This window comes from Diabrotica undecimpunctata, chromosome 1, assembly GCF_040954645.1.
Source record: "Diabrotica undecimpunctata isolate CICGRU chromosome 1, icDiaUnde3, whole genome shotgun sequence".
Lineage (NCBI taxonomy): Eukaryota > Metazoa > Arthropoda > Insecta > Coleoptera > Chrysomelidae > Diabrotica > Diabrotica undecimpunctata.
Window position 1 is genome coordinate 132106213 of NC_092803.1, and position 19997 is coordinate 132126209.

General features: G+C 33.8%; 1 protein-coding gene across 1 annotated transcript in view; it reads right to left on the bottom strand.

The window, feature by feature from the left end:
- Positions 1-2903: 2903 nt before the first annotated feature.
- The window catches only part of Amacr (Alpha-methylacyl-CoA racemase), a 32097-nt gene continuing 15003 nt past the window's right edge, over positions 2904-19997 (bottom strand). Inside the window, exons 4-5 of the mRNA XM_072519746.1 lie at positions 11709-11987; positions 2904-7861 (exon numbers count right to left, since the gene is read on the bottom strand). Coding sequence (XP_072375847.1) covers positions 7464-7861; positions 11709-11987 — 677 coding nt within the window. The 3' untranslated portion in view covers positions 2904-7463. The remainder of the gene's footprint in view (positions 7862-11708; positions 11988-19997) is intronic.

A 19997-nucleotide genomic window follows, 5' to 3' on the forward strand; every position in this document is an offset into this window, starting at 1 on the left:
AGCGTTATTTCTGAGAGAACGGTTCATTATACGCAAAAAGTGCTAATAAACATTTTTATTTAAAATTATCTCAGCTACATGTTTTATTTGAAACATTTTTTTCTATGTCGTACAGATTCTTGGTAAATCGATTTTTTTGTGTTTTTACCCCCTTCGAAGGGGTGTTTTTGGTGTCCTAAAATTAATATTCTCGGCAAAATTCAGCTTGTTTGTATGATTTTTAGGGGTTAACTCTCTGACGACTGGACTATGTAGGAATTTTAAACAGCGAAGGCATTATTTAAAGTCTAAAAAATATGTGTCAAGGGTGCGTGAGTGAGATAATTAAAATAGAGAAAGAAGGAAAGATGCAATCTTTACAACAAAACACGTCTTTTTGGGAAATATGAGTACTTAGAGAATGACAGTTATTCTAAGTTTCTGGATTTTGAGAAAAAGACAAATGTATGGTAAATGTTGGCGAGGAGTGGGGAATCAAGTTATGAATAGCACGATGAGTACGTTGGAATTAATTTGAATTTCCAACACTGAATGTGGTGTTTCTTGTGTACATTTGTGGGATAAAATGAATAGGTGATACGATGTGACTTTCTATTGTCAGATAATGAGGGTATCTGATTATTTTCAGTAGGCTGCTAAGATATTTGATTTTCGGTTATGCGAATATTATGACAAAATCTGATATCGTACGTTCTATGGGAGCAACTTAAACTTTACGGCTGAAATTACGTACATGTTTGTTAAAATTTTCGATTAGAATTCTCGAAATACTAGTTGTCGCAATTTTAAGATCGCTTTCTACTTAGCGCATAGTCAATTATGATCTTCAATTCGCAAATGTTCCATATTTTTCAGTGTTGTGCTGAAACGTGGACTAGAACGTAAGTCACTATTTTTAATCATAATTCATCTCCAAGGGACATTTGCATCGTTTGAATATTTCTGTACAATTCAATGAAAACAAACACTCAACTTGTAACCAAAAACATGATTATGACAAACTATTATGGACACTTTCCGTTTGTAATGCGGTATGCAGCAAATTCGTAAAGAGATATAAATTACGCTTCTACTCCATAGAGGGTGTTAAAACGTTTTGGCACAAAATCATGAACAAAGGTAATATACTTTCGGAACAGACCATATAGTCCATGAGCCATCATACAAGGAAAAAGTTGATTACCAGTAAGCTGCATTTTCTTGAGCGGCCTAATATTTCAGACTCCGACAGATGTTTGTTAGGTAGCTTTCCGGGAAAACTGTATTATTTTTACGATAATATGTTTGGTAATTACCAGCATGCTAATTTTATATTTAATAATATAAGATTTTGAGATATAATACAAAGAACATGTTGTCCCACAGTTTTCTTGGTATTTTTCAATTTCTACAGTGTTAAACATTCATGACCATTCACCATCATCAAAATCAAACATTTCAGTCTGAATTCAGAATCGGTTTCAGCCTCATCTTTACGTTAATTTCGTAGCATTCAATATCGATAAAATTTAATAGTACGTTTTTAAGAGGATATAAAGTAAAAAATACATCATTATTAACATATATGCGTCCACTGCTGGACACAGGCCTCCGTCAGCTCTTTCCATCGGTCTCTGTCTTGTGCGGCTTGCATCCAGTTACTACTAACACGCTTCAGTTCGTCAGTCCATCTGGTTGGTGGGCGTCCTCTGCTCTGTAGTGCTTCTTGTCTTGGTCTCCATTCGTTAATACGTTTTGTCCATCGGTTGTCTGATAATCTGCCACACGTCCTACCCAATTTTATTTTAGCGACACGATTATTTCGATGGCGTCTGTTGTTTTTGTTCTATGACGTATTTCTTCGTTTGGGATTCTGTCTCAGAGAGGCACCCAACATCTGACGCTCCATACCCCTCTGAGTCACGCGAATCTTATTAGTGATGTAACGAATGTCAATTTTTGAACATTCGCGAATGCGAGTATATGCCACCGACATTCGCGAATACGAATATTCAGTTTTTTTTTTTTAATTTGGCAATTATAATTGTCTCCGGCAGTCTCATTTTCGTGAGGTGTTTAGTTGGATAAGTTCAGATAAATTTATTAATTCAGCAATTTTCAGAACAATTATACAAATCATGTACTGTATTACATTTTGTTCCGAAAATTGCTGAATTAATAAATTTATCTGAACTTATCTAACTGAAGTCGAACTGTTTGTTTAAACTCTTTACATAAAAACACATAGACTATATTTTTAGTTTGTAGTTTAATAATTCTTAGCTTTTTCAAGATGATTGCCTAAAATTAAAAACTTCAGGATAATAACAGTTTCAGAGAATAATTTGTTTTTGTTTGTTTGCATTGCATCATTTATTTTTTGTTTTCCAATTTTATAGTTTTCTAAGCTTGTAAAATAAAGTGAGTTTTCTTAATAAAAAAACATTAGACATTATTTGCATCTTGTTCATATTAATCTTTAGTCCGACCTCCAAGGAAACGTGATATAATTGTTCAAACATTATTATTGAATCATCCATACAATCGGCTATAAGGATGATGTCATCTGCAAATCTCAAATGACTGAGCTCTCCATTTATGTTGATACCATGATCGTTCAGATCTGCCTTCTTACAAGTTTGTTCTAAAAGCGTCGTGAATAACTTTGGAGATACAGTGTAATCAACTTTTTCTTTATATGATGGTTTGTGGACTTATACATAAATATTGCTACGAATTTACTTATTATTTTTATTAGAAAAGGTCTATATGATTGAAAATGACAAAATATTGCGGTAAGTACGAAATAAATAAAAACAAATGTAACAAATGTTTATTTAATCAACAATGAACAACGAAATTATTGTAAAAATATCATATATCAAGTGTAAACATTTATAAAAAAATATCAGACCCTGTGTATGTTTGAGAAGTATTGAGAAATTAACCAACTTTACAGAATATAAAAAATGTATACCAAGAAGTTGGTAAAAAGCACTTATATTTCCTAATAAATCTCCATTTTTTACTACAAAAATGAAAAAGTATATATTTTTAGTACAAGAATTAGTCAAAACTGAACTATTTTTCTGTGATAAGATTTTACAAATTTCACGTAAAAATCTCCATAAAAAAATATTCAATATAATATATTATAGGAAGAACGGTAGTTCTTAAAATGTAAGTAAAAAAGTACGTTTCTATTTCTCTGTTTCAATATTACACGAGTTTAAAGGGTACGTTAATAATAGCTTTCAGCATGTTTTTTTAAAGTTCTTGATTCTACACAAACCAAATGTATAAGCTATTTCCATGTGAGATCATTTTTAACTCTTTTTATAAAGATATTTTTCATATTTTATCGAAATACGGTATTAACTTATCTTTCTCATCAGATCACTCTAGCTGGAATTAGTTTTTATAAGCTAGTTATGATCAGCCTTAAGATTAGATAGCTACGGATCAGTTCTTATTACTCATAAACAATTAATTAACTAAATTAACAGGAATGAGAATAGATTTAAACAATTCATTATGCATACTTCCAACCCTTTTTACTATATTTATAGTGCTATATCCTACCTACCTATCTTCTTCACTTGTAGATAGGTACTCTGTTTTCGCGAGGTTAATATCTAGGCCAGCCTTGGTATATTCTTCTTGTAGTTTCTTCATCATGTAGCTGAGGTCGTCTTGGTCTTGTGCAATCACTACTTGATCGTCTGCAAAGCTTAACGTATATAGGTATTCGTTCCGTGTCGGTACTCCCATGCCTTCACATTTTCTTTTCCATGTAGTCAAGGCTTTCTCCAAGTATATTTTGAATAGAATTGGAGATGTGGAACAACCCTGCAGGAGCCCTTTTGTTGTGGTGAAGTCTCCTATGATTCTTGTTCCCATTTTAATGGACACTTTATTTTCTTTATACAGAGCTTTTGTAGCTTCTATGAGTTCCGTCTGTATTTCTAATTTGTACATTGCCTCCCATAGATCTGACCTTGGTACAGAGTCATACGCTTTTCTCAGGTCCACAAATGCCAAATATATATCTCTATTTTTTGCTTTTTTCTTTTCTAACAGTTGTTCCAGTGTGTATATGTGGTCTATGCATGATCTTCCTGCCGTGAAGCCTGCCTGATCCTCCCCGATTTTGCCTTGCTACCTATCTACAAGTGAAGAAGATATAGAAGATCTACAGATTGATGACAACGTAACAATCAAAGGAAAGGATAAATTCAAATACTTGGGGTTTATAATCACGAAAAAGGCAACAACAGAGGAAGAAATTACACAAAGATTAGGACAAACAAAAACAGCAATCCGACAACTTAACTTAGTATGGTGGGATAGACACCTAAATATGAAGACAAAAACACAGATTTATAAAACATTAGTGCGAAGTATTATGACATATGAAGAAAAGATACTAGCAACAGAGATGGAATGCCTGCGAAGATGCTGCAGAGTAACAAGAATGGATAGAAGAAATAATGACAAAATAAAGCAAAGAACATCAATACAAACAGACATACTAACATCAGATGGATAAAGAGAATAACCGAATGGAGCCCTATAGGAAGGAGGAAAAGAAGACGACCCCGAAGATCCTGGAGGAACGAAGTAGACGACGCCATGAGTAAGAGAGGCCTAAACGATGGAGAATGGGACAACAGAGAGAGAGATGGAAACGGTTGAGCGAGGGACCCTGAATATATATATATATATAAGAAAACGTTAAATATTGGGTTTGCAGCAATTATATTTTATATATTTTATGTTTGCTGACAACTTCGTTACGTTGTCAGCAAATACTTCTGGTTTATTATATATATATATATATATATATATATATATATATATATATATATATATATATATATATATATATATATAGTGCTATATTCTATCCATTTTTGGAAAAAGTCTCCTCTTATCCGTTCCCTGGTCCCGATCTAGTGCTGTTATCCATTTTGTTCCATCCTGTTTCTGAATAGAACCACCTCATCTGAGGTCTGCACATCTTGTGTTATATTTGCACTGCAAAGTTTTTTGGTTACCTCTTCGATACACGCATTTTTGGAAGCATAGCTTTCTTATTGCCGGTTTCGGACTGAATGCATTGAGCGGTACGGTGGATCGCGCAGAGATATAAAACGACAGAAACGCAATGAAGCGACAGATCGAGCGACCATACACTACGTGGAGCAGTAAACGCAGTCCCATGTCTGTTTCTTAATAAAATAAAATTACACAAATAAAAATAAAATAAAATAAAACAAATAATAACATTGTTATTAAATAACGAATAAAATTAACTGTAGGTCACTTCCGAAGTGCTACATTCAGTTTTTTTTTGAAGGTTTACACGGGAGATTCTAATTTAGGTGTCCATACTTGTTCAGTCATTTGTTGTCCATACTTGTACGGTTCATAAAGGGTTGGCCACTCAAGAGTCCACCCTGCTATTTGACAAAAGATGTCATCTTTTAACGATATAGACATCTGTCATTTGTCAACCCTCTCCCTTTCAGAATCAGCAATAAGTTAATTTTAAGTAAGGATCTAATCATGTGTGGCACATCATTGGACAAGTATTAAGCTGGAGAGTTCAGGTAAAATAAAGGTTCAGGTAAAAGGTCATAAAATTTGAAGTACGATATTAATCCTTTTCGATAGTGATATAAAATACAGGGTGTTCTATTTAAATATACCAAGAAAATAATGTACTTGCATTTTGACTTACGCTGTATTTGATTTAACGAATATTATGAAAACGAATATGTTTTATAATTTTTAACAATTATTAAAAAACTGTGGTTGCAATAGATCAATGTTCCTATACTCCTTTTTAATTATACAGGGAGTTAAACTTGATACGATTTTTAGGTAATATTGGTTATAACTTTTTAAATACCCGGTATAACATAATAAAACTTTACATTGTTGTGATGTGGAAGTAAAACAATTTTCAGTTTAGTGCATTAACAGTTAAGTAAAGATTTCTTCTTAGTTTGCTTGCCGAAGTATGGCAAGGGAAACAAGTTTTTTTTTTGATTGCTGAGAAACATGCTTTGGTTTTTATTGGGAAAGTATGTTTTTTTTTATAATTTTTATAGCAAATAACTGCTGAATATTTCAAAAGATGGTGATCTGTACAGGAGAAAAAAGCCTGTTATCTTTTTATATTTTTCTTCAACATTTTATGTACCCAGTGTCGTGCCTGTTATCTTTTTATATTTTTCTTCAACATTTTATGTACCCAGTGTCGTGCAGTGTTAGTGTTTTAAAGGGCTACATTCCGTAATCTTTTTATATATATTTTTTTGATCATTTTTTTATTTGTTTTTATCTACAACACAAGTTTTCTATTAATGCTGTAAATTTCGTTTCGTAGTTTGTAATGTAGTTTTTGACGTGACGGAAAAAATTGTGATTAACACTGACAAAACACAGGCAATACGTTTAGTTTCAAGAGGTGTAATATTTTTAATTGATACTTTTTCAAAAAGAAAAAAGTTAATATGGATAAAAATCATGGATATCTGAATAGTTCAGCGAAATACCTATCTAATGATGTGCATTACATGAAATATTGCCTATTTAAAATTAACGGTTTGTGGTACTGGACAGGAGAGTATTGGCAAATGACAGATATCTACATCGATGTCCCCTTTACAATAAAAATCGACCTATTTTATTCATATTCTTGTATATATCGATATTCATTAACCTTGTAATTCTATGGTGCCCAATGTGTCTACTTGAGTAGCGGGAACATATAACAAGTAATTCCTAGTTTGAAAGCCCGTTTTAAAACCTCATGAACGACACATATACAATTAAAACTCTCTGGTCCAATTCAAAACTATCTTACAAAATATTTCTCAAAGTCTACCTATGGTCTTCCTTTATTCTTACAATTATTTGGTATATTACTTGCTATATATTACATGAGATCTTCCTCTACTTCTTTACCTTCGGTGTTACCCGTATTGCAAACTGGTTAAAACTAATTCTAGCTTAATACAGCCCTTTACATGTATTCGCAACATTTTCTTTATTTTCAGCTATTCCAATACCTACTGACATCTGGTGGTCTAACAAATAACATCCTTCGCCGATTAAGGCGCTGTGATCCCAAAAAAAATATTAGTTGTAGAAAGTCTTAGTTGTAGAACCTTTTTTAGCCATATATATTAAATTTTAGCGCGATGCATTCAGTTCAAACGTCAAACGTGACTGTTATACACTGATTCTGCGTTGATAGAATTAGAAATTGAAGATGTTTATATCATACAATGCATGATAAATGAATGGAACGCTTGCATGATATCTGATTTTTTTTCTGGGAGCAGTTTAATATAAACCAGCCGGCACCCTATTGGCTTATTGTATACCTTCACTTATGATATCCATTCCATAATTCTGGAACCCTGCACCTATCTAACGTAACCTAAACTAACTGAAAAGAAAATTTGTTAACTTTACAGTTTGGAATTTTTGTGACATTGAATAACCCCTTCAGCTTCCAAATCATCTATAGATTCAAGTGAATACCCTAAATTGCGTAAAACTTGTTTAGTATGTTCTCCAGTTCTTGGTAATGGCTTGGTAGAATGCGATTCTCCTGGTGTTCTACTAAGTTTAGGATGAGGATTTGGGCTGTAGAAATCTTCAGTCTTGGTGAAAGTTTTCTGTTCGATATTGTGCGGATGTGTTGGTGCTTCCTCTAAAGTTAAAACAGGCGCTACACAAGCGTCAGTGGAGTCAAATATTTGGCACCATTCATCTCTGGTTTTTTCTGCAAATTTTTTGGTAAAAATTTTCTTCAGTTCTTCAAAATCACCAAAATGAGGGACCTCTTCAAGCGTCAATCCCAAACCTGGAAAAATAATAATATAAATAAAAGAATGGAAAAGAAAAGTATTTTTGAAGTGTGTCAAAATTTTAATTCCTAACTAAGCGCTTTCGTCTTACAAAGCCATCCTCAAAGCTATGTACAGTCCATCTAATTTACAAACTGTTGCACGTCATTATCTACGTCAGAGATCGAAGTTGACATAGTTGCCAAAGTATAAAAAATTCCTGAATCCATTTTAAATCAAATAGGTCACATAATTATTGCAAAAGTGTACAACAACAGTATACAACAAAATAAATTAATATTTAATGTAAATAAATAGAAACAAAACAAGAGCTAAAAAATAATCTTGTTAAAAACAATTTGAGCCACTTGTTTAAAAACAACATAGTTTAATTAATAGTAAATAATAAAAACAAAACTAAAGTGTCAACACCGCAACTGTAAAATAAGTGTTACCAATTTATGCCAAAATTTCACCTTCGTTCGATTACAGTTACAGTGTGTTCCAAACAAATGTTCTTCATAAAAAAGCTTTATAATGCATTTATACAAATTAAATGAATATTGTGCATTTCTTAAAGTTAACATTAATAGAAATCTTTAAATATTATTTCTAAGCGTATATAATAAAATATGTCTAGTGGCTGTACTGTCAGTGTACTCGGCGATCACTGAAGTGATTCTAAAAAAGAACACCTACCGCCCAAATATTTCGTGTTCTTATCATGTGACGTCACGGGCTTTGACGCCGATGACGTGCAACGGTTTGTAAATTAGATGGACTGTAGTCCAGTCGGGATAGCATTTTACCTTGCATGGCGAGCTGCCCCAAATTTTATTATTCTAACCTTTAGGGGGAGTCAAAAGTAGTGCAAATTAAAAATCGCGACTGAATTCCGTTCGATACAACTTTTTTGTGCGGTCGATATTTTCCGAGTTAAGCGGGAAAATAGTGGAAGGGGGAGAGGAAGCATAATTATTGAATTATCTTGTTTATTATTAACTTTAAGATATGCATGAAGTAAAAATGAAGAGATTGATATTTTATACAATTTTGATCTCTTTCATTTTTTTGCTAAAATCAATATTTAAGGTCGTAGGTTCGTTCCTGTTTATCGCTTGCTGCTGATAACAGCAGCGTCTAGGGTTCGTTATGCTTAGGGCCATAAATGTTGATTGAAGCACAAAAAATCAAAGAAATCTAATTTTTTTTAGATTTTACAATTTTCTCGAAAGGTTGAAAATGACCAAGATACTGAATAAAAACAATTCCTATAAAATTAAACCCTGCAAGGTCTTACGCTCGCGCCATTCAGCAAAAAATGAAAGGAATCAAAATTGTATAAAATATAATTCTCTCCATTTTTGTTTATGTACATTCATATCGTAAAGTTAATAGTAAACGAGATAATTCGATAATTATGCTTCCCCCCTTGCTACCACTATTTCTCCCGTAACGCGGGAAATATCGACCGAACGAAAAAAATTGTAAAAAAGGAATTAAGAAAGTTGAAAATGGCGGAGATATTGAGCAAAACGGTTCTCCTTTAAATTCAAGATGGCAGCTAATGCAACCGTTGGATTTAGCCACGATTTTAAATTTACATTACTATTGACCTCCCCTAAAGGTTAGAATAATAAAATTTGAGGCAGCACGCCAAAAGTTTTGGCATTTTTTTGGTCAAACCCGACTGGACTAATGGTCAAGTTTTAAAAAAAGCACGACTACTCAACTGAGATCCCATTTGGTGGAAAAATCAGCAATTTTTCCTTGTTTTATTATAAAAGTAAAAGTTACAAAAACTTCTTCGAAAAAACACATAAAAGACGGAACACTGGCACAAAAAACACATTAAAAAATTTGTTTAAGTTACGGATATAAGAACCTGAACATTTGCTTCAACTCCAACCAAATGGTCTAATTATTGTGGTTATTAATTATGTGCCTGTGTTATCGTAAAAACGTGTGATATCGTAAAAACGTGTGTTATCGTAAAAACGGAAGATCTCACAACAACGTAAATAAAGTATGAAGATACTGTCCATACGTTATTTGCGCGCATATATATATATATATATACACTCGCGATCATAAAATCCGGGTCACCTTGAAAAGTTTATTGATATTGAATATTTTTGCATCTGGTGCAGTAATAACCTTTTTTTAGGCTAATGTATTTTTTATTTGTCATCAATGTTTGTTTTGAAAGAAAAAAAACGGTTTTTTATTGTTTTTATTGAAAAAGCAGAAAACAATCCAAATTGTTGATAAAACAGACATACGAAAAAAAAAAAAATGAAAAATACAGAACGTGGTAAAACAGTGGAATTTCAATGACTAATATCGTGTATTGCCTCCCCTTGCTCTAATAACCTCTTGCAGACGACGGGGCCTACTCTCAATTTTTCTCCGGATTACATGTTGTGGTATGTTATTCCACTCTCTCACTAACAGATCCTTAAGCTCCTGTGCGTTGTTAGGAGGTGGTGTATGGGTTTGAATACGTTTTTTCAAATCGTCCCAGAGATGTTCGATGGGATTCAGGTCCGAAGACCTAGCTGGCCGGGGTAACCTCGTAATTCCAACCTCGTTTAAGTATTGCATACTGATCCTGGCACCTGCATAAAAACGGCGTCTTCTCCAAGCCCTGCCATGGTGGGTATAACATGTTCTTCCACAATCTCCGTAATGTACCTTTGTGCAGTTAAGGACCCATTTTCGATGAAGGGTAATTCTGTGCGGAAGTCGGAAGATACACCTCCCAAGCCATGACCGAGCCTCCACCAAATCACATTCTTGGAGCAATGCAAGCTTGTGAAAATCGTTCACCGGTTCTCCTCCAAACTCTTACACGTCCATCGGATCCAGTTAGGCAGAAACGGGATTCATCTGAGAATAACACTTTGCTCCAATCATTAATTCCCCAATGCGCGTATTGTCGAGCAAAAGCTAGTCGTGCAACTGGATGCTTCCGGCGAAGTGGCGGTCCTGTAGCCATTACCTGAGAAGATAGTCCAGAAGAACAAAGACTTCTCCTGACTGTTGCAACGCTAACATTGCAATTTCGTACTTCCTGTAGACGATTTCGATGCATAACCGCAGTTGAGGTCCGGTTTCGTAAATCCTGAAACATAAGAAATCATCTTGTGCCGTGGTCGTTCTTCTTCGTCCAGATCCAGGTCATCTGGTTAGCAAACCCGTCTCCTGAAAGCGTTGAAGCACTCGTTGAATCGTAGAAAGGCTTACGCAAACAGTTCTTGCGACTTGCCGTTGAGTATGACCGTCTTCCACAAGCGCAACAATGCGTGCCGTTTCAACAACAGTCAAAGGCATTTTTGTCAAAAATTAACAAAAATAAACACTAATAATGGCACTAACACACACTAATGGTGGCAATAATAAACGTTTGTTTGTTGCGTTTAAACAGAAAGTCGAAGCACAAATGAGACATTTAAAACAAGCGGCAGTTACAGGTACCGTTCATTTTGGGAAGTGTATAGTTTTCCGCGAAATCGGCATTATTGGAATTCTTTGTTACAAAGGAAACCACTAAGGCGACAACAATTCTCAGAAACATGCATTAGTTTGTATTTGTGTTATTATTATTTACGATAAAGCTCGTTAAAAATGAAATAACGGTGATTTTCAAGGTGATCCGGATTTTATGATCGCGAGTGTATATATATATATATATATATATATATATATATATATATATTACACTGCAACTTTTAAGACAATTCAAGCATTCCACACATTTGCCTTACATTTATAGTTGCATGAAAATTTCTATAACTTAAAAATTTGATTTAATTTTTTTGATCATAATTTTGTCTAAACACATAATAAATAAGTTATAAATACCTGCAATTAGTTCATCATAGAATTGAGGTTCAAGTGCTCCAACAGACATGTATCTTCCATCTTTAGTCTTATATACTTCATAAAAGTGAGTTCCACTGTCCAGTACGTTTCGACCTCTTTCCTGGCCCCAGAGAGGAAGAGTATTTTTCCCTCTATAAAACCAAGTTCCTAAATACGCAGTACCTTCAACCATGGATGCGTCAACAATTTGACCTTTACCGGAAGTGCTTCTTTCTATTAGTGCTAATAGAATACCCATGGCACATGTGAGACCTCCACCTAAAATAATTTACAGTTTTGAAGTATAAATACAGAAAACTCACCATTTTGCATATTTGTAAATGGAAATATGGCAAGCAATAACTCGTCTGAAGCCTGGTTCAAGTTCTTTTCAATGATACCTACGAATATGAATGTAAGCCCAAAAACGTCAAAATATTTATCGTAATAAATATGCTCATTAGTTAAAAAATTACTGCATCTTGTTTTCTGAACAATAAAATTCAAATTAATAATATTTGGCTGATTGAACTAAGGTACTGGTTGATGGGTTTTAGTGACGTAATCGTAAAAAAGGCGGCACCATTTTGTATGATCATTGTGATTTTGATCAGAAATTTTTAATTGTGTATTGTCGTTGACAAGGCTGTATGGAAAACGAGCTTTTAAATAAGTTATCTCTTGTCATGAGTCTCGCGCTCACTTAAAACTATCTTTTGCAAAATGTCACCTGCCCGCTACTTTTTTATTGCTTTATTGAACCCGTCAAAAACTATGACCGATTAGTTGAGTTGCCCCAAAAATTATGAATTTAGGTTTTATTGTATAGAAAGTAAGATACAGCAGTTATTTAACTGGTGGTAATCTTATCTCCTTATCGATTTCTTTCGTGCTATTTTTACTGGTATGTGCTCTCCTATTTTACGTAATTGATTACTCCACTCCTTTATCTATCTAGTATCCAGTCTTTTATACTTTTATACTAGAAAACTACTTTTAGTTTTGCTATTTATCTTCCGGAATCTCTTACTCGGGTGTTCTCTTTAATTTACTTATTTGGCTTCCTATTATTTAGTTATTATTTGCCTTACCATGGTTCTAAATCTTCTTGATTCTATCAACATACCATTAATAAAGAGTGCGGTTACACTTACCAGCTCGTCAACCCAAAGATATTGGCTAATGTGGAGGATTGCTTATACCGATAAAGCTACATACTTAGTTTGGCCTAAAGATCAATGCAGTTGTCTAAAGTATGGCACGTGGAGCCATAAGATTATGAGGACCAACTATCTAGCTCAATCTCTCGTCTATGACGGTCCATGTGATCGTTCCATAAGGTACTAGCTCTATAACTCACCTCATACCCTATTCCCACTATATAATTCATTACCGGTAGGAGCAGCAATTGACTCGCCATTGTCATTTCTCATATATTCGTTATATTTTTGTTTAATGTCTGGTATAATATTCTTTCTACTCCATAACAACAAAGCCGCAAAGCATCATACCTTGGATACCTATTAAGGAACCAGAAATATTTCCTCTACCAACTCATAATAACAGGCAAAATTTAAGGAAAACGGGGAGTTGGGAGGAAAAAACTCTCTTGGATCCGAAATATACAATATTGAACGGGTTTAAATTATGAATAACTAACAAGAACAGCAGAGACTAAAGAAAATTTGCCGAAGTAATCACTCACATTAATTAATTGAACAGAGCACCATAAGAAGAGGAAAAATATTTTCCCAAGAGCCCTAAAGTCTCCCTTTAGCAAGAGGCTATCATTTTTCGAAATATATTTTGCGTATTTTTCAGACCTCCATAGCAAACTTATTTTTGTACTTTTGGTTTAATCTTCGGAGCTGTTTATACACACTACATGCAATTTTTTATGTTTTGTGCTTCATATTATGCATTATTTCTGAGATATTGTGACATTCTTCTATATTGTTTTTGACTTTTTCACGAAAACAGGTAGGTTGCTGGTATCTCCCGAAACAACTGTTCCTTTATACAGGTTTGGGATTGTCAACATGAAGGATACGCAATTCAATCTTGATACAGCTGGTTTCATATCTGAAGCCGCAAAATATTTTATTACTGACTTAAACTTGCTATGAAATTTACTTTTACAAATACCGTTTTATCTTTAAAATCGTAATTATAGTCATTATGGGCGTACAAGGAACACATAAGAATTATTTTAAAGAATTTCTAACCACTCGATTTAAAGCAAGTTTGTAATTCAGTCTCATTATGTTTTCCAGTCTCACAAACAAAGGTGCGAATAGAATTTCCAGCTACAACACCTGCTAAACGGAAAGTAACTGTAGAGACTTGAGGAACCACGACAAACGATATCATTAAAGCTTTTGCAGAAAATACTTGAGGATGCGTACGAGAGGACTAGAAGTGTTTTCTCTACAGGATTGTAAAATATTTGGAATTTAAATGAAAGAAAACGAAAGATAATCCACGTTTATTAGTTGAACGAAATGACATTTGTCGTCTACGTCTTGAGTATTTAGACAATATATTTGGCTTATCTATACAGAAGTGAAGATAAGCCAATAAGTTGATGAAATCGATGTACATGCAGAACACATTACTTCGAACCGCTGGTCAGATGATAGTGGTAAGGGATTGTTCAAAAACATTTCAAAATGAAGTAGATTGGTTATCATACATAATGATGAGAAAATGAGTTTGATATCAGCTGTCTTTTTAATTTTTACTGTAGCCCAAGCTGTGGGTAAAAAAGGTCGACTGTATGCACAAATTAGTGAATTTTTGAAACCTACTCTGTTATAAAGGGGGATGTCAGGAACTCCCTAGTCCGTGCAACAGCAAATTTTTTTTGTTATTATTTATTTATGAGACTTTAAAGGGATAAAGTATTTTATTTAGACTGTTGCGAAGCCTTTGTAATATGTGACTTTTTAGAATATATCCAATAAATCATGAAAGTACATTAGATATTCTTTAATTTAAGCTTTTATGAGTTTCATTTCGATTAATTGTTATGCATAATTAGCGCTCAAAGTGTTGAAAAACGGTACTTTATTGAAATAGCCATATTTTTGCAAAATTGCTTCTATAATAATTTTTAATGCATTCTTGAAGTTTTTTCAATTTTCACCAAAATGGGATTTTGTAAAATCGAAATGGCTAATTTGTTGCTAAATTAGGATAATTTATTTATCCCAAGACAAAAAATACAAGGTTATAACTTTAGAAAAAAAAATCACAGAGACCTAACCTAAGGCTCATATTTTATCACTATAATGTAAAACAAAACCAAAAAAGGTTTTTACCCTTTATTTATTATATTAGAAATATGATCAATTTTTTTTATAAACATTTAGATCTGGAGCACCCTTTAAACATCGTAGCAGTTTGCAACTCACAGATTAGAATTGCTGACATCAGAGGGTGTTAAAGTAGGTACTACTGACGCAATTTTTGAATATTTTTGACCCCCCTCCCCCATGTAACGCACCGTAACGTTTTTCTGTACCTCCCTACCCCTACCTAAACGTTACGTAACACCAAGTGATTATTTTTACCTAAAAGTAACAATTATGTTGCGAAAAGTACCGGAAAATCAGTAAAATAACTTTGTTATTGTTTTAATCGCATTAGCAGTACTTAATAATAAATAAAACAAGAGATTTCTAACTCGTAATAATAAACTTTTACTGCTAATCTTACAATTTTTTACGTTTTCCTTACTTGGCCCCATGGTTACATATATTTTGGCTTCATTCCTTCTTGTTCTTCTCATGCATTCTTCTATTTTAACTTTTTTTAATAATAAACTCATAAACATATTTATGTCTACATTTGGCAATACAATTAGAAACGAAAACCTAACTGAAATAAAACATTACATTCACAATAAAATAGTATCCTTAACAAAAATTAAAAATTAAGTCCCCCTAACGTTAACAATAATTACATTGGCGAATTGTTCACTGTTTTCAGCTAATCAAAATTGTTGTTTGATACTGCGTTTTCCTATACAATCGCGAATTTTCTTAAGCCATGACATCTTCCTTTCAATTTCTCTGTAGCCCTTGATTTTACCTTTTGGCATTTCTTCATTGATCTGCACTACTATCCAGGGTATTCGGGGCTTTCTTCTATGCAATGACTAATTTGATCATTATTTGACATAATTTTAGGTTTAATCTCTTTACTTTGCTCTAGTTTGTCTACTGTAAGTTAGCATCCCAGATATTTCAATCTGTTTCTTAATGTTTTTTATAACTATCTGTAGGGAATCATTGTCGTGAGGTTGGCGACTGAAATTATAAATTTTGTCTTAGAAACAATAATTTTTATACCCATTTCTCTTCTTTTCGTATTTACGCAAAGCAACAACTCTTAAATGTCCTGGAGACTATTGCATAAGACAACAGTGTCGTCAGAGTATCTAAGATTATTAATCAGTTTACTACTAATTTTCACTCCCAAAATCTTTATCTTGCAAACCCTGTTTGACCATTATATCCGAATAGATATTAAATATCAGCGAAGATAGAATGCATCCCGAAGTGTCAGATAGCCTCTTTGAATTTAACATTCGTAGGTTAATCTCACATCGATTCGTACAACTGCTTCCAATATAAATTTTAATATGTTCAAAAGTGTTCCAGGCTTATCCTCTCGAAAGTCTTTTCGTAATCTTTGAAAGCCACATAAATATCTTTATGTTGGGAGCGATATTTTTGGAGAAGTGCCTGATAAGTGCCCAGCGCATTACTAAATCCAAACTGGGTTTCATCTAGATTCCTTTCGCAATGAATAATGTAAAGAAAAAAAATTAATGCGTGGCTCATCAGACTCATTAATCTGTATTCGTCGCATTTTTTTTCCGCTGTTTCTTCGGAATTGCTATAAAAACAGACTTTACCCATTCCTTAGAGATTTCACCAGTAGTATAATATACATAATTAAAATGCTTAACTAGAGCATTGATGTGGTCCTCTTGTATCATTTTTAAGAGTTCAGCTGGGATGTTGTCTGATTCAGTTGCTTTCTTAGTTTTGACTCATTTTAGTACATAATGTTACGTTCCAAATTTAAAGTAGAAAGTCCCACCTCTATTTTATCAAAATTTAAATAATTCAGGACGTGTAAGAGCGGTTGCCTATAATATATTATAAGCAAGGTGGCGAAAATAAAATTAGTAATTTTTAAATAGGGGTAATGTCTGGCAAATTGTGCTGAAGTTAAGGGAACACGTCCTCTTTTTTGTGAAGAAACTAATTTAGATCGTTCTTTCTAGAGTTATCTTGGAAGAATTGGGATCATAAAATTGAAATTTTTGAATCTCGGTATTATTCGGTGACCTCCGTGTGTCAAGTTGTCAAGTGTTCGGAAAGACGACGGAAAGAAAGTGATTCCAGATTTGACGGTGTTACTGAAAGGTTGGGCTAGATTAAAAACGGCATTTTGTTTTTTTGCTTTTGCTGCTGTTCCATGTGGGATCTGGACTAGTCCGAACCGTGTGGATATTCAAGGGGATTTGCTGCCTTCGTGGAAGGGTTTTTTTTGGAATATCCACAATTTCGCTAAAAAAAAGCGGATCTACAGTACACGTGAATACCGGGAGTCGTATTTAGATCAAGAAATTAGCCTTAATCACGAGTCCAAATAGCCGGCTACGCTTCGGTCCAATTTGGGATATTTCAAACCCCTAATCTGGCTAAGAAGGGGTTGGTTGGTTGGTTTGTTTGTTTTTTTCTGCTTCTTCTTCTTCGTATTTTTCCATCTGGCTGTAATTTTCAACTTTTCAACATTGTCACACAAGTCTATGTACATCGGCAATCGTATGGGATTTTGGATTGAAGACACGCTGAACTATAACTGGAATTCCACGCGGTGAAGTATATGAATATTCGAGGTATGGATCGATAATTAATTTTCAACGGAAGATTTAAGCACCGTCTAATTTGGTTTGCGGAATACAATAGTTTTTTTTTTAAAGATTATTTGCTGTTAGTTTTTATTTTCATATTTACAAATACTTTACAGATTTTTTTTTAAAGATAATTTGCGGTTTATTTTATTAATTCAATATTTACACATACCTATTTTAATTTTGTAAACTGCGTCTAAGGGGGGGTTATATATTTGAGATTTATTTTTTTTATATTATTTTCTGCGCACGCACTTGAGCTCACGTGGTGTCCTATTTGCGTTAATTATTTTTTTTTGGTTGGTATTGAACCGCACACCCCTTAGCGTCCGGTACTTTTGACACGTCTTACCTTTCATTTTGTTCTGTTAAGTAGAAATAACTTATGAATTTTTGTTAGGCAAGCAGAAGCCGCATTTTTATATTATTTTTTTTATTAAGCCTATGGTAAAGTTAAATAATATTGTAATATGTAATATGTATGTATTTATTTTCAACTATCTTGGGAATCTATTTATTAAAATTGACTAAATTCTAATCTGACAATTTCATTTATTTTTTTATTTATTCAGGTTGTATACTGTTACTTAGTATTTTAGTAGTAAACCTATTGGTAAGTTGGTGGTTTATTGAATAGCAACGTAGGGAAGGCTGTGGGCCAATTTACCTGGCGCCCCTGATATAACTTCGGATTTTTTTGTTTTGTGGACCGCACGACCATCTCCACTGTTTTGTCTAGCCGCGAGCCATTCCCAGACTGTCACCGTATAGTACTTTTCTTTCCGGGTGTACGTCTGATTTATATTTGGTACAATTTGTAATTTTTTTATATAGATTCGGTTTTGTACGCCACATATTTTGGCGCCCAACGTGGGGCCCTTAATTAATTAACCTTTTTTTTTGTCAATCCCTTGTGTAGATTCCTTTTAATTAGTTAACCTAACGTGTTTGGGCTTTAATTGACTAACTTTGATTTATTTACTTTACCACTGGTTTTGCACTTAGTAGTAGTCTTAGAACTTCGTGTTTAGTGGAAGTGTATGCCAAGAAGTGCTTACTAGTTTTTTTTTGTGTGACGTGAAGTTGGAAGAAGCCAAAAATGGAACTTAAAAGAAGATACTTTGAAGTGGTGTTGTGGAACTTAGAAGAATTATGGATATATTAGGACTTTGAAATATTTCTATTTCAGTTGGAGTTCAAATTTATTTTTTTGAGAAGTTGGACTTCGAAATTCTACATTGTGGTTTAACTTACTTATGTTAGGGAATGTAAAATCTTTTTTTTTTGAGATTATGTTGTGACTTGTAATTTGTTCTGAAACAATGAAATTTTGAAAATCTTTTGTGAAATTTTATAGATTGAATAAAGCGACTATTACTTTTATTTTGCTTTTGGTTTGCTCCCATTAATAAAGTAAACTGTACCTGTGTGTTAATATTTTTACTTATATCTTGATTTTGTTTGAATATTTGCTCCTTTCGGTTGATACATTTTTTTTTAAATTTTGAACTTTGGCAAGATGGTGCGAAAACTTGTACCCAACTACTTAAGGAAAGAGGAACTGGAATATGAACTCAAAATTCGTGGAGTGTCTACTGGCACTGTTGAGTCTATGAGGTCTAGTCTGTCTGATGCACTTAGTCGTGAGGCAGCAAATGAAAGCTTTAGATATCCTGAGCACCCATTCACCTTTTCACAGGATAAAACTGCAATCGAGACTAAACTTGCGGAGCTGAATACGGCTGTTGGAAAGTTTGCCGGAACTCCTACTTGTGCTGAGTCCTTGAGATTGCGGACACAGATTAACCATGTCTTGGGGAGAATTGATCTTATGGTATTGCCAACAGGTGACGATGCAGACGCAGCCCAGGTTGTTAAGTCAGACTTTCTTGCTGAGATTTTGAAGTTGTCACAGGATTTACATGATAAGCAGCATCCAATCGGATCTGGTTCGGTACCAGTAGCGCTCGATGTGATTTCGGTTTTAAATCAGTCTTTTCAGGCAGGGGTAGGACAAGTTCATGCTTCTTCTCCTGGAGCGATGTCACAAGCTGGTAATAATGTTTTTTCAGGGTCTGTCTCTAGTTTTTCTTCTGGGATGATACTTCCTCATAAATGGGGAATAGAAAAGTTTTCAGGTTCTGCTAGGGGTATGTCTATTTCTGCATTTTTTGAGATGGTGAATGAATTGAGTCTCGCTCGTCATGTACCAGATAGTATACTTTTGGAATCAGGTATAGATTTATTTTCGGATAAAGCCTATCAGTTTTATAAAGATGTTCGTCTACGTGTAGGGAGTTGGGCTGAATTAGTTGAAGAGTTTCGTAGGGAGTACCTGTCAGCTCACCATGGGGAAGCGC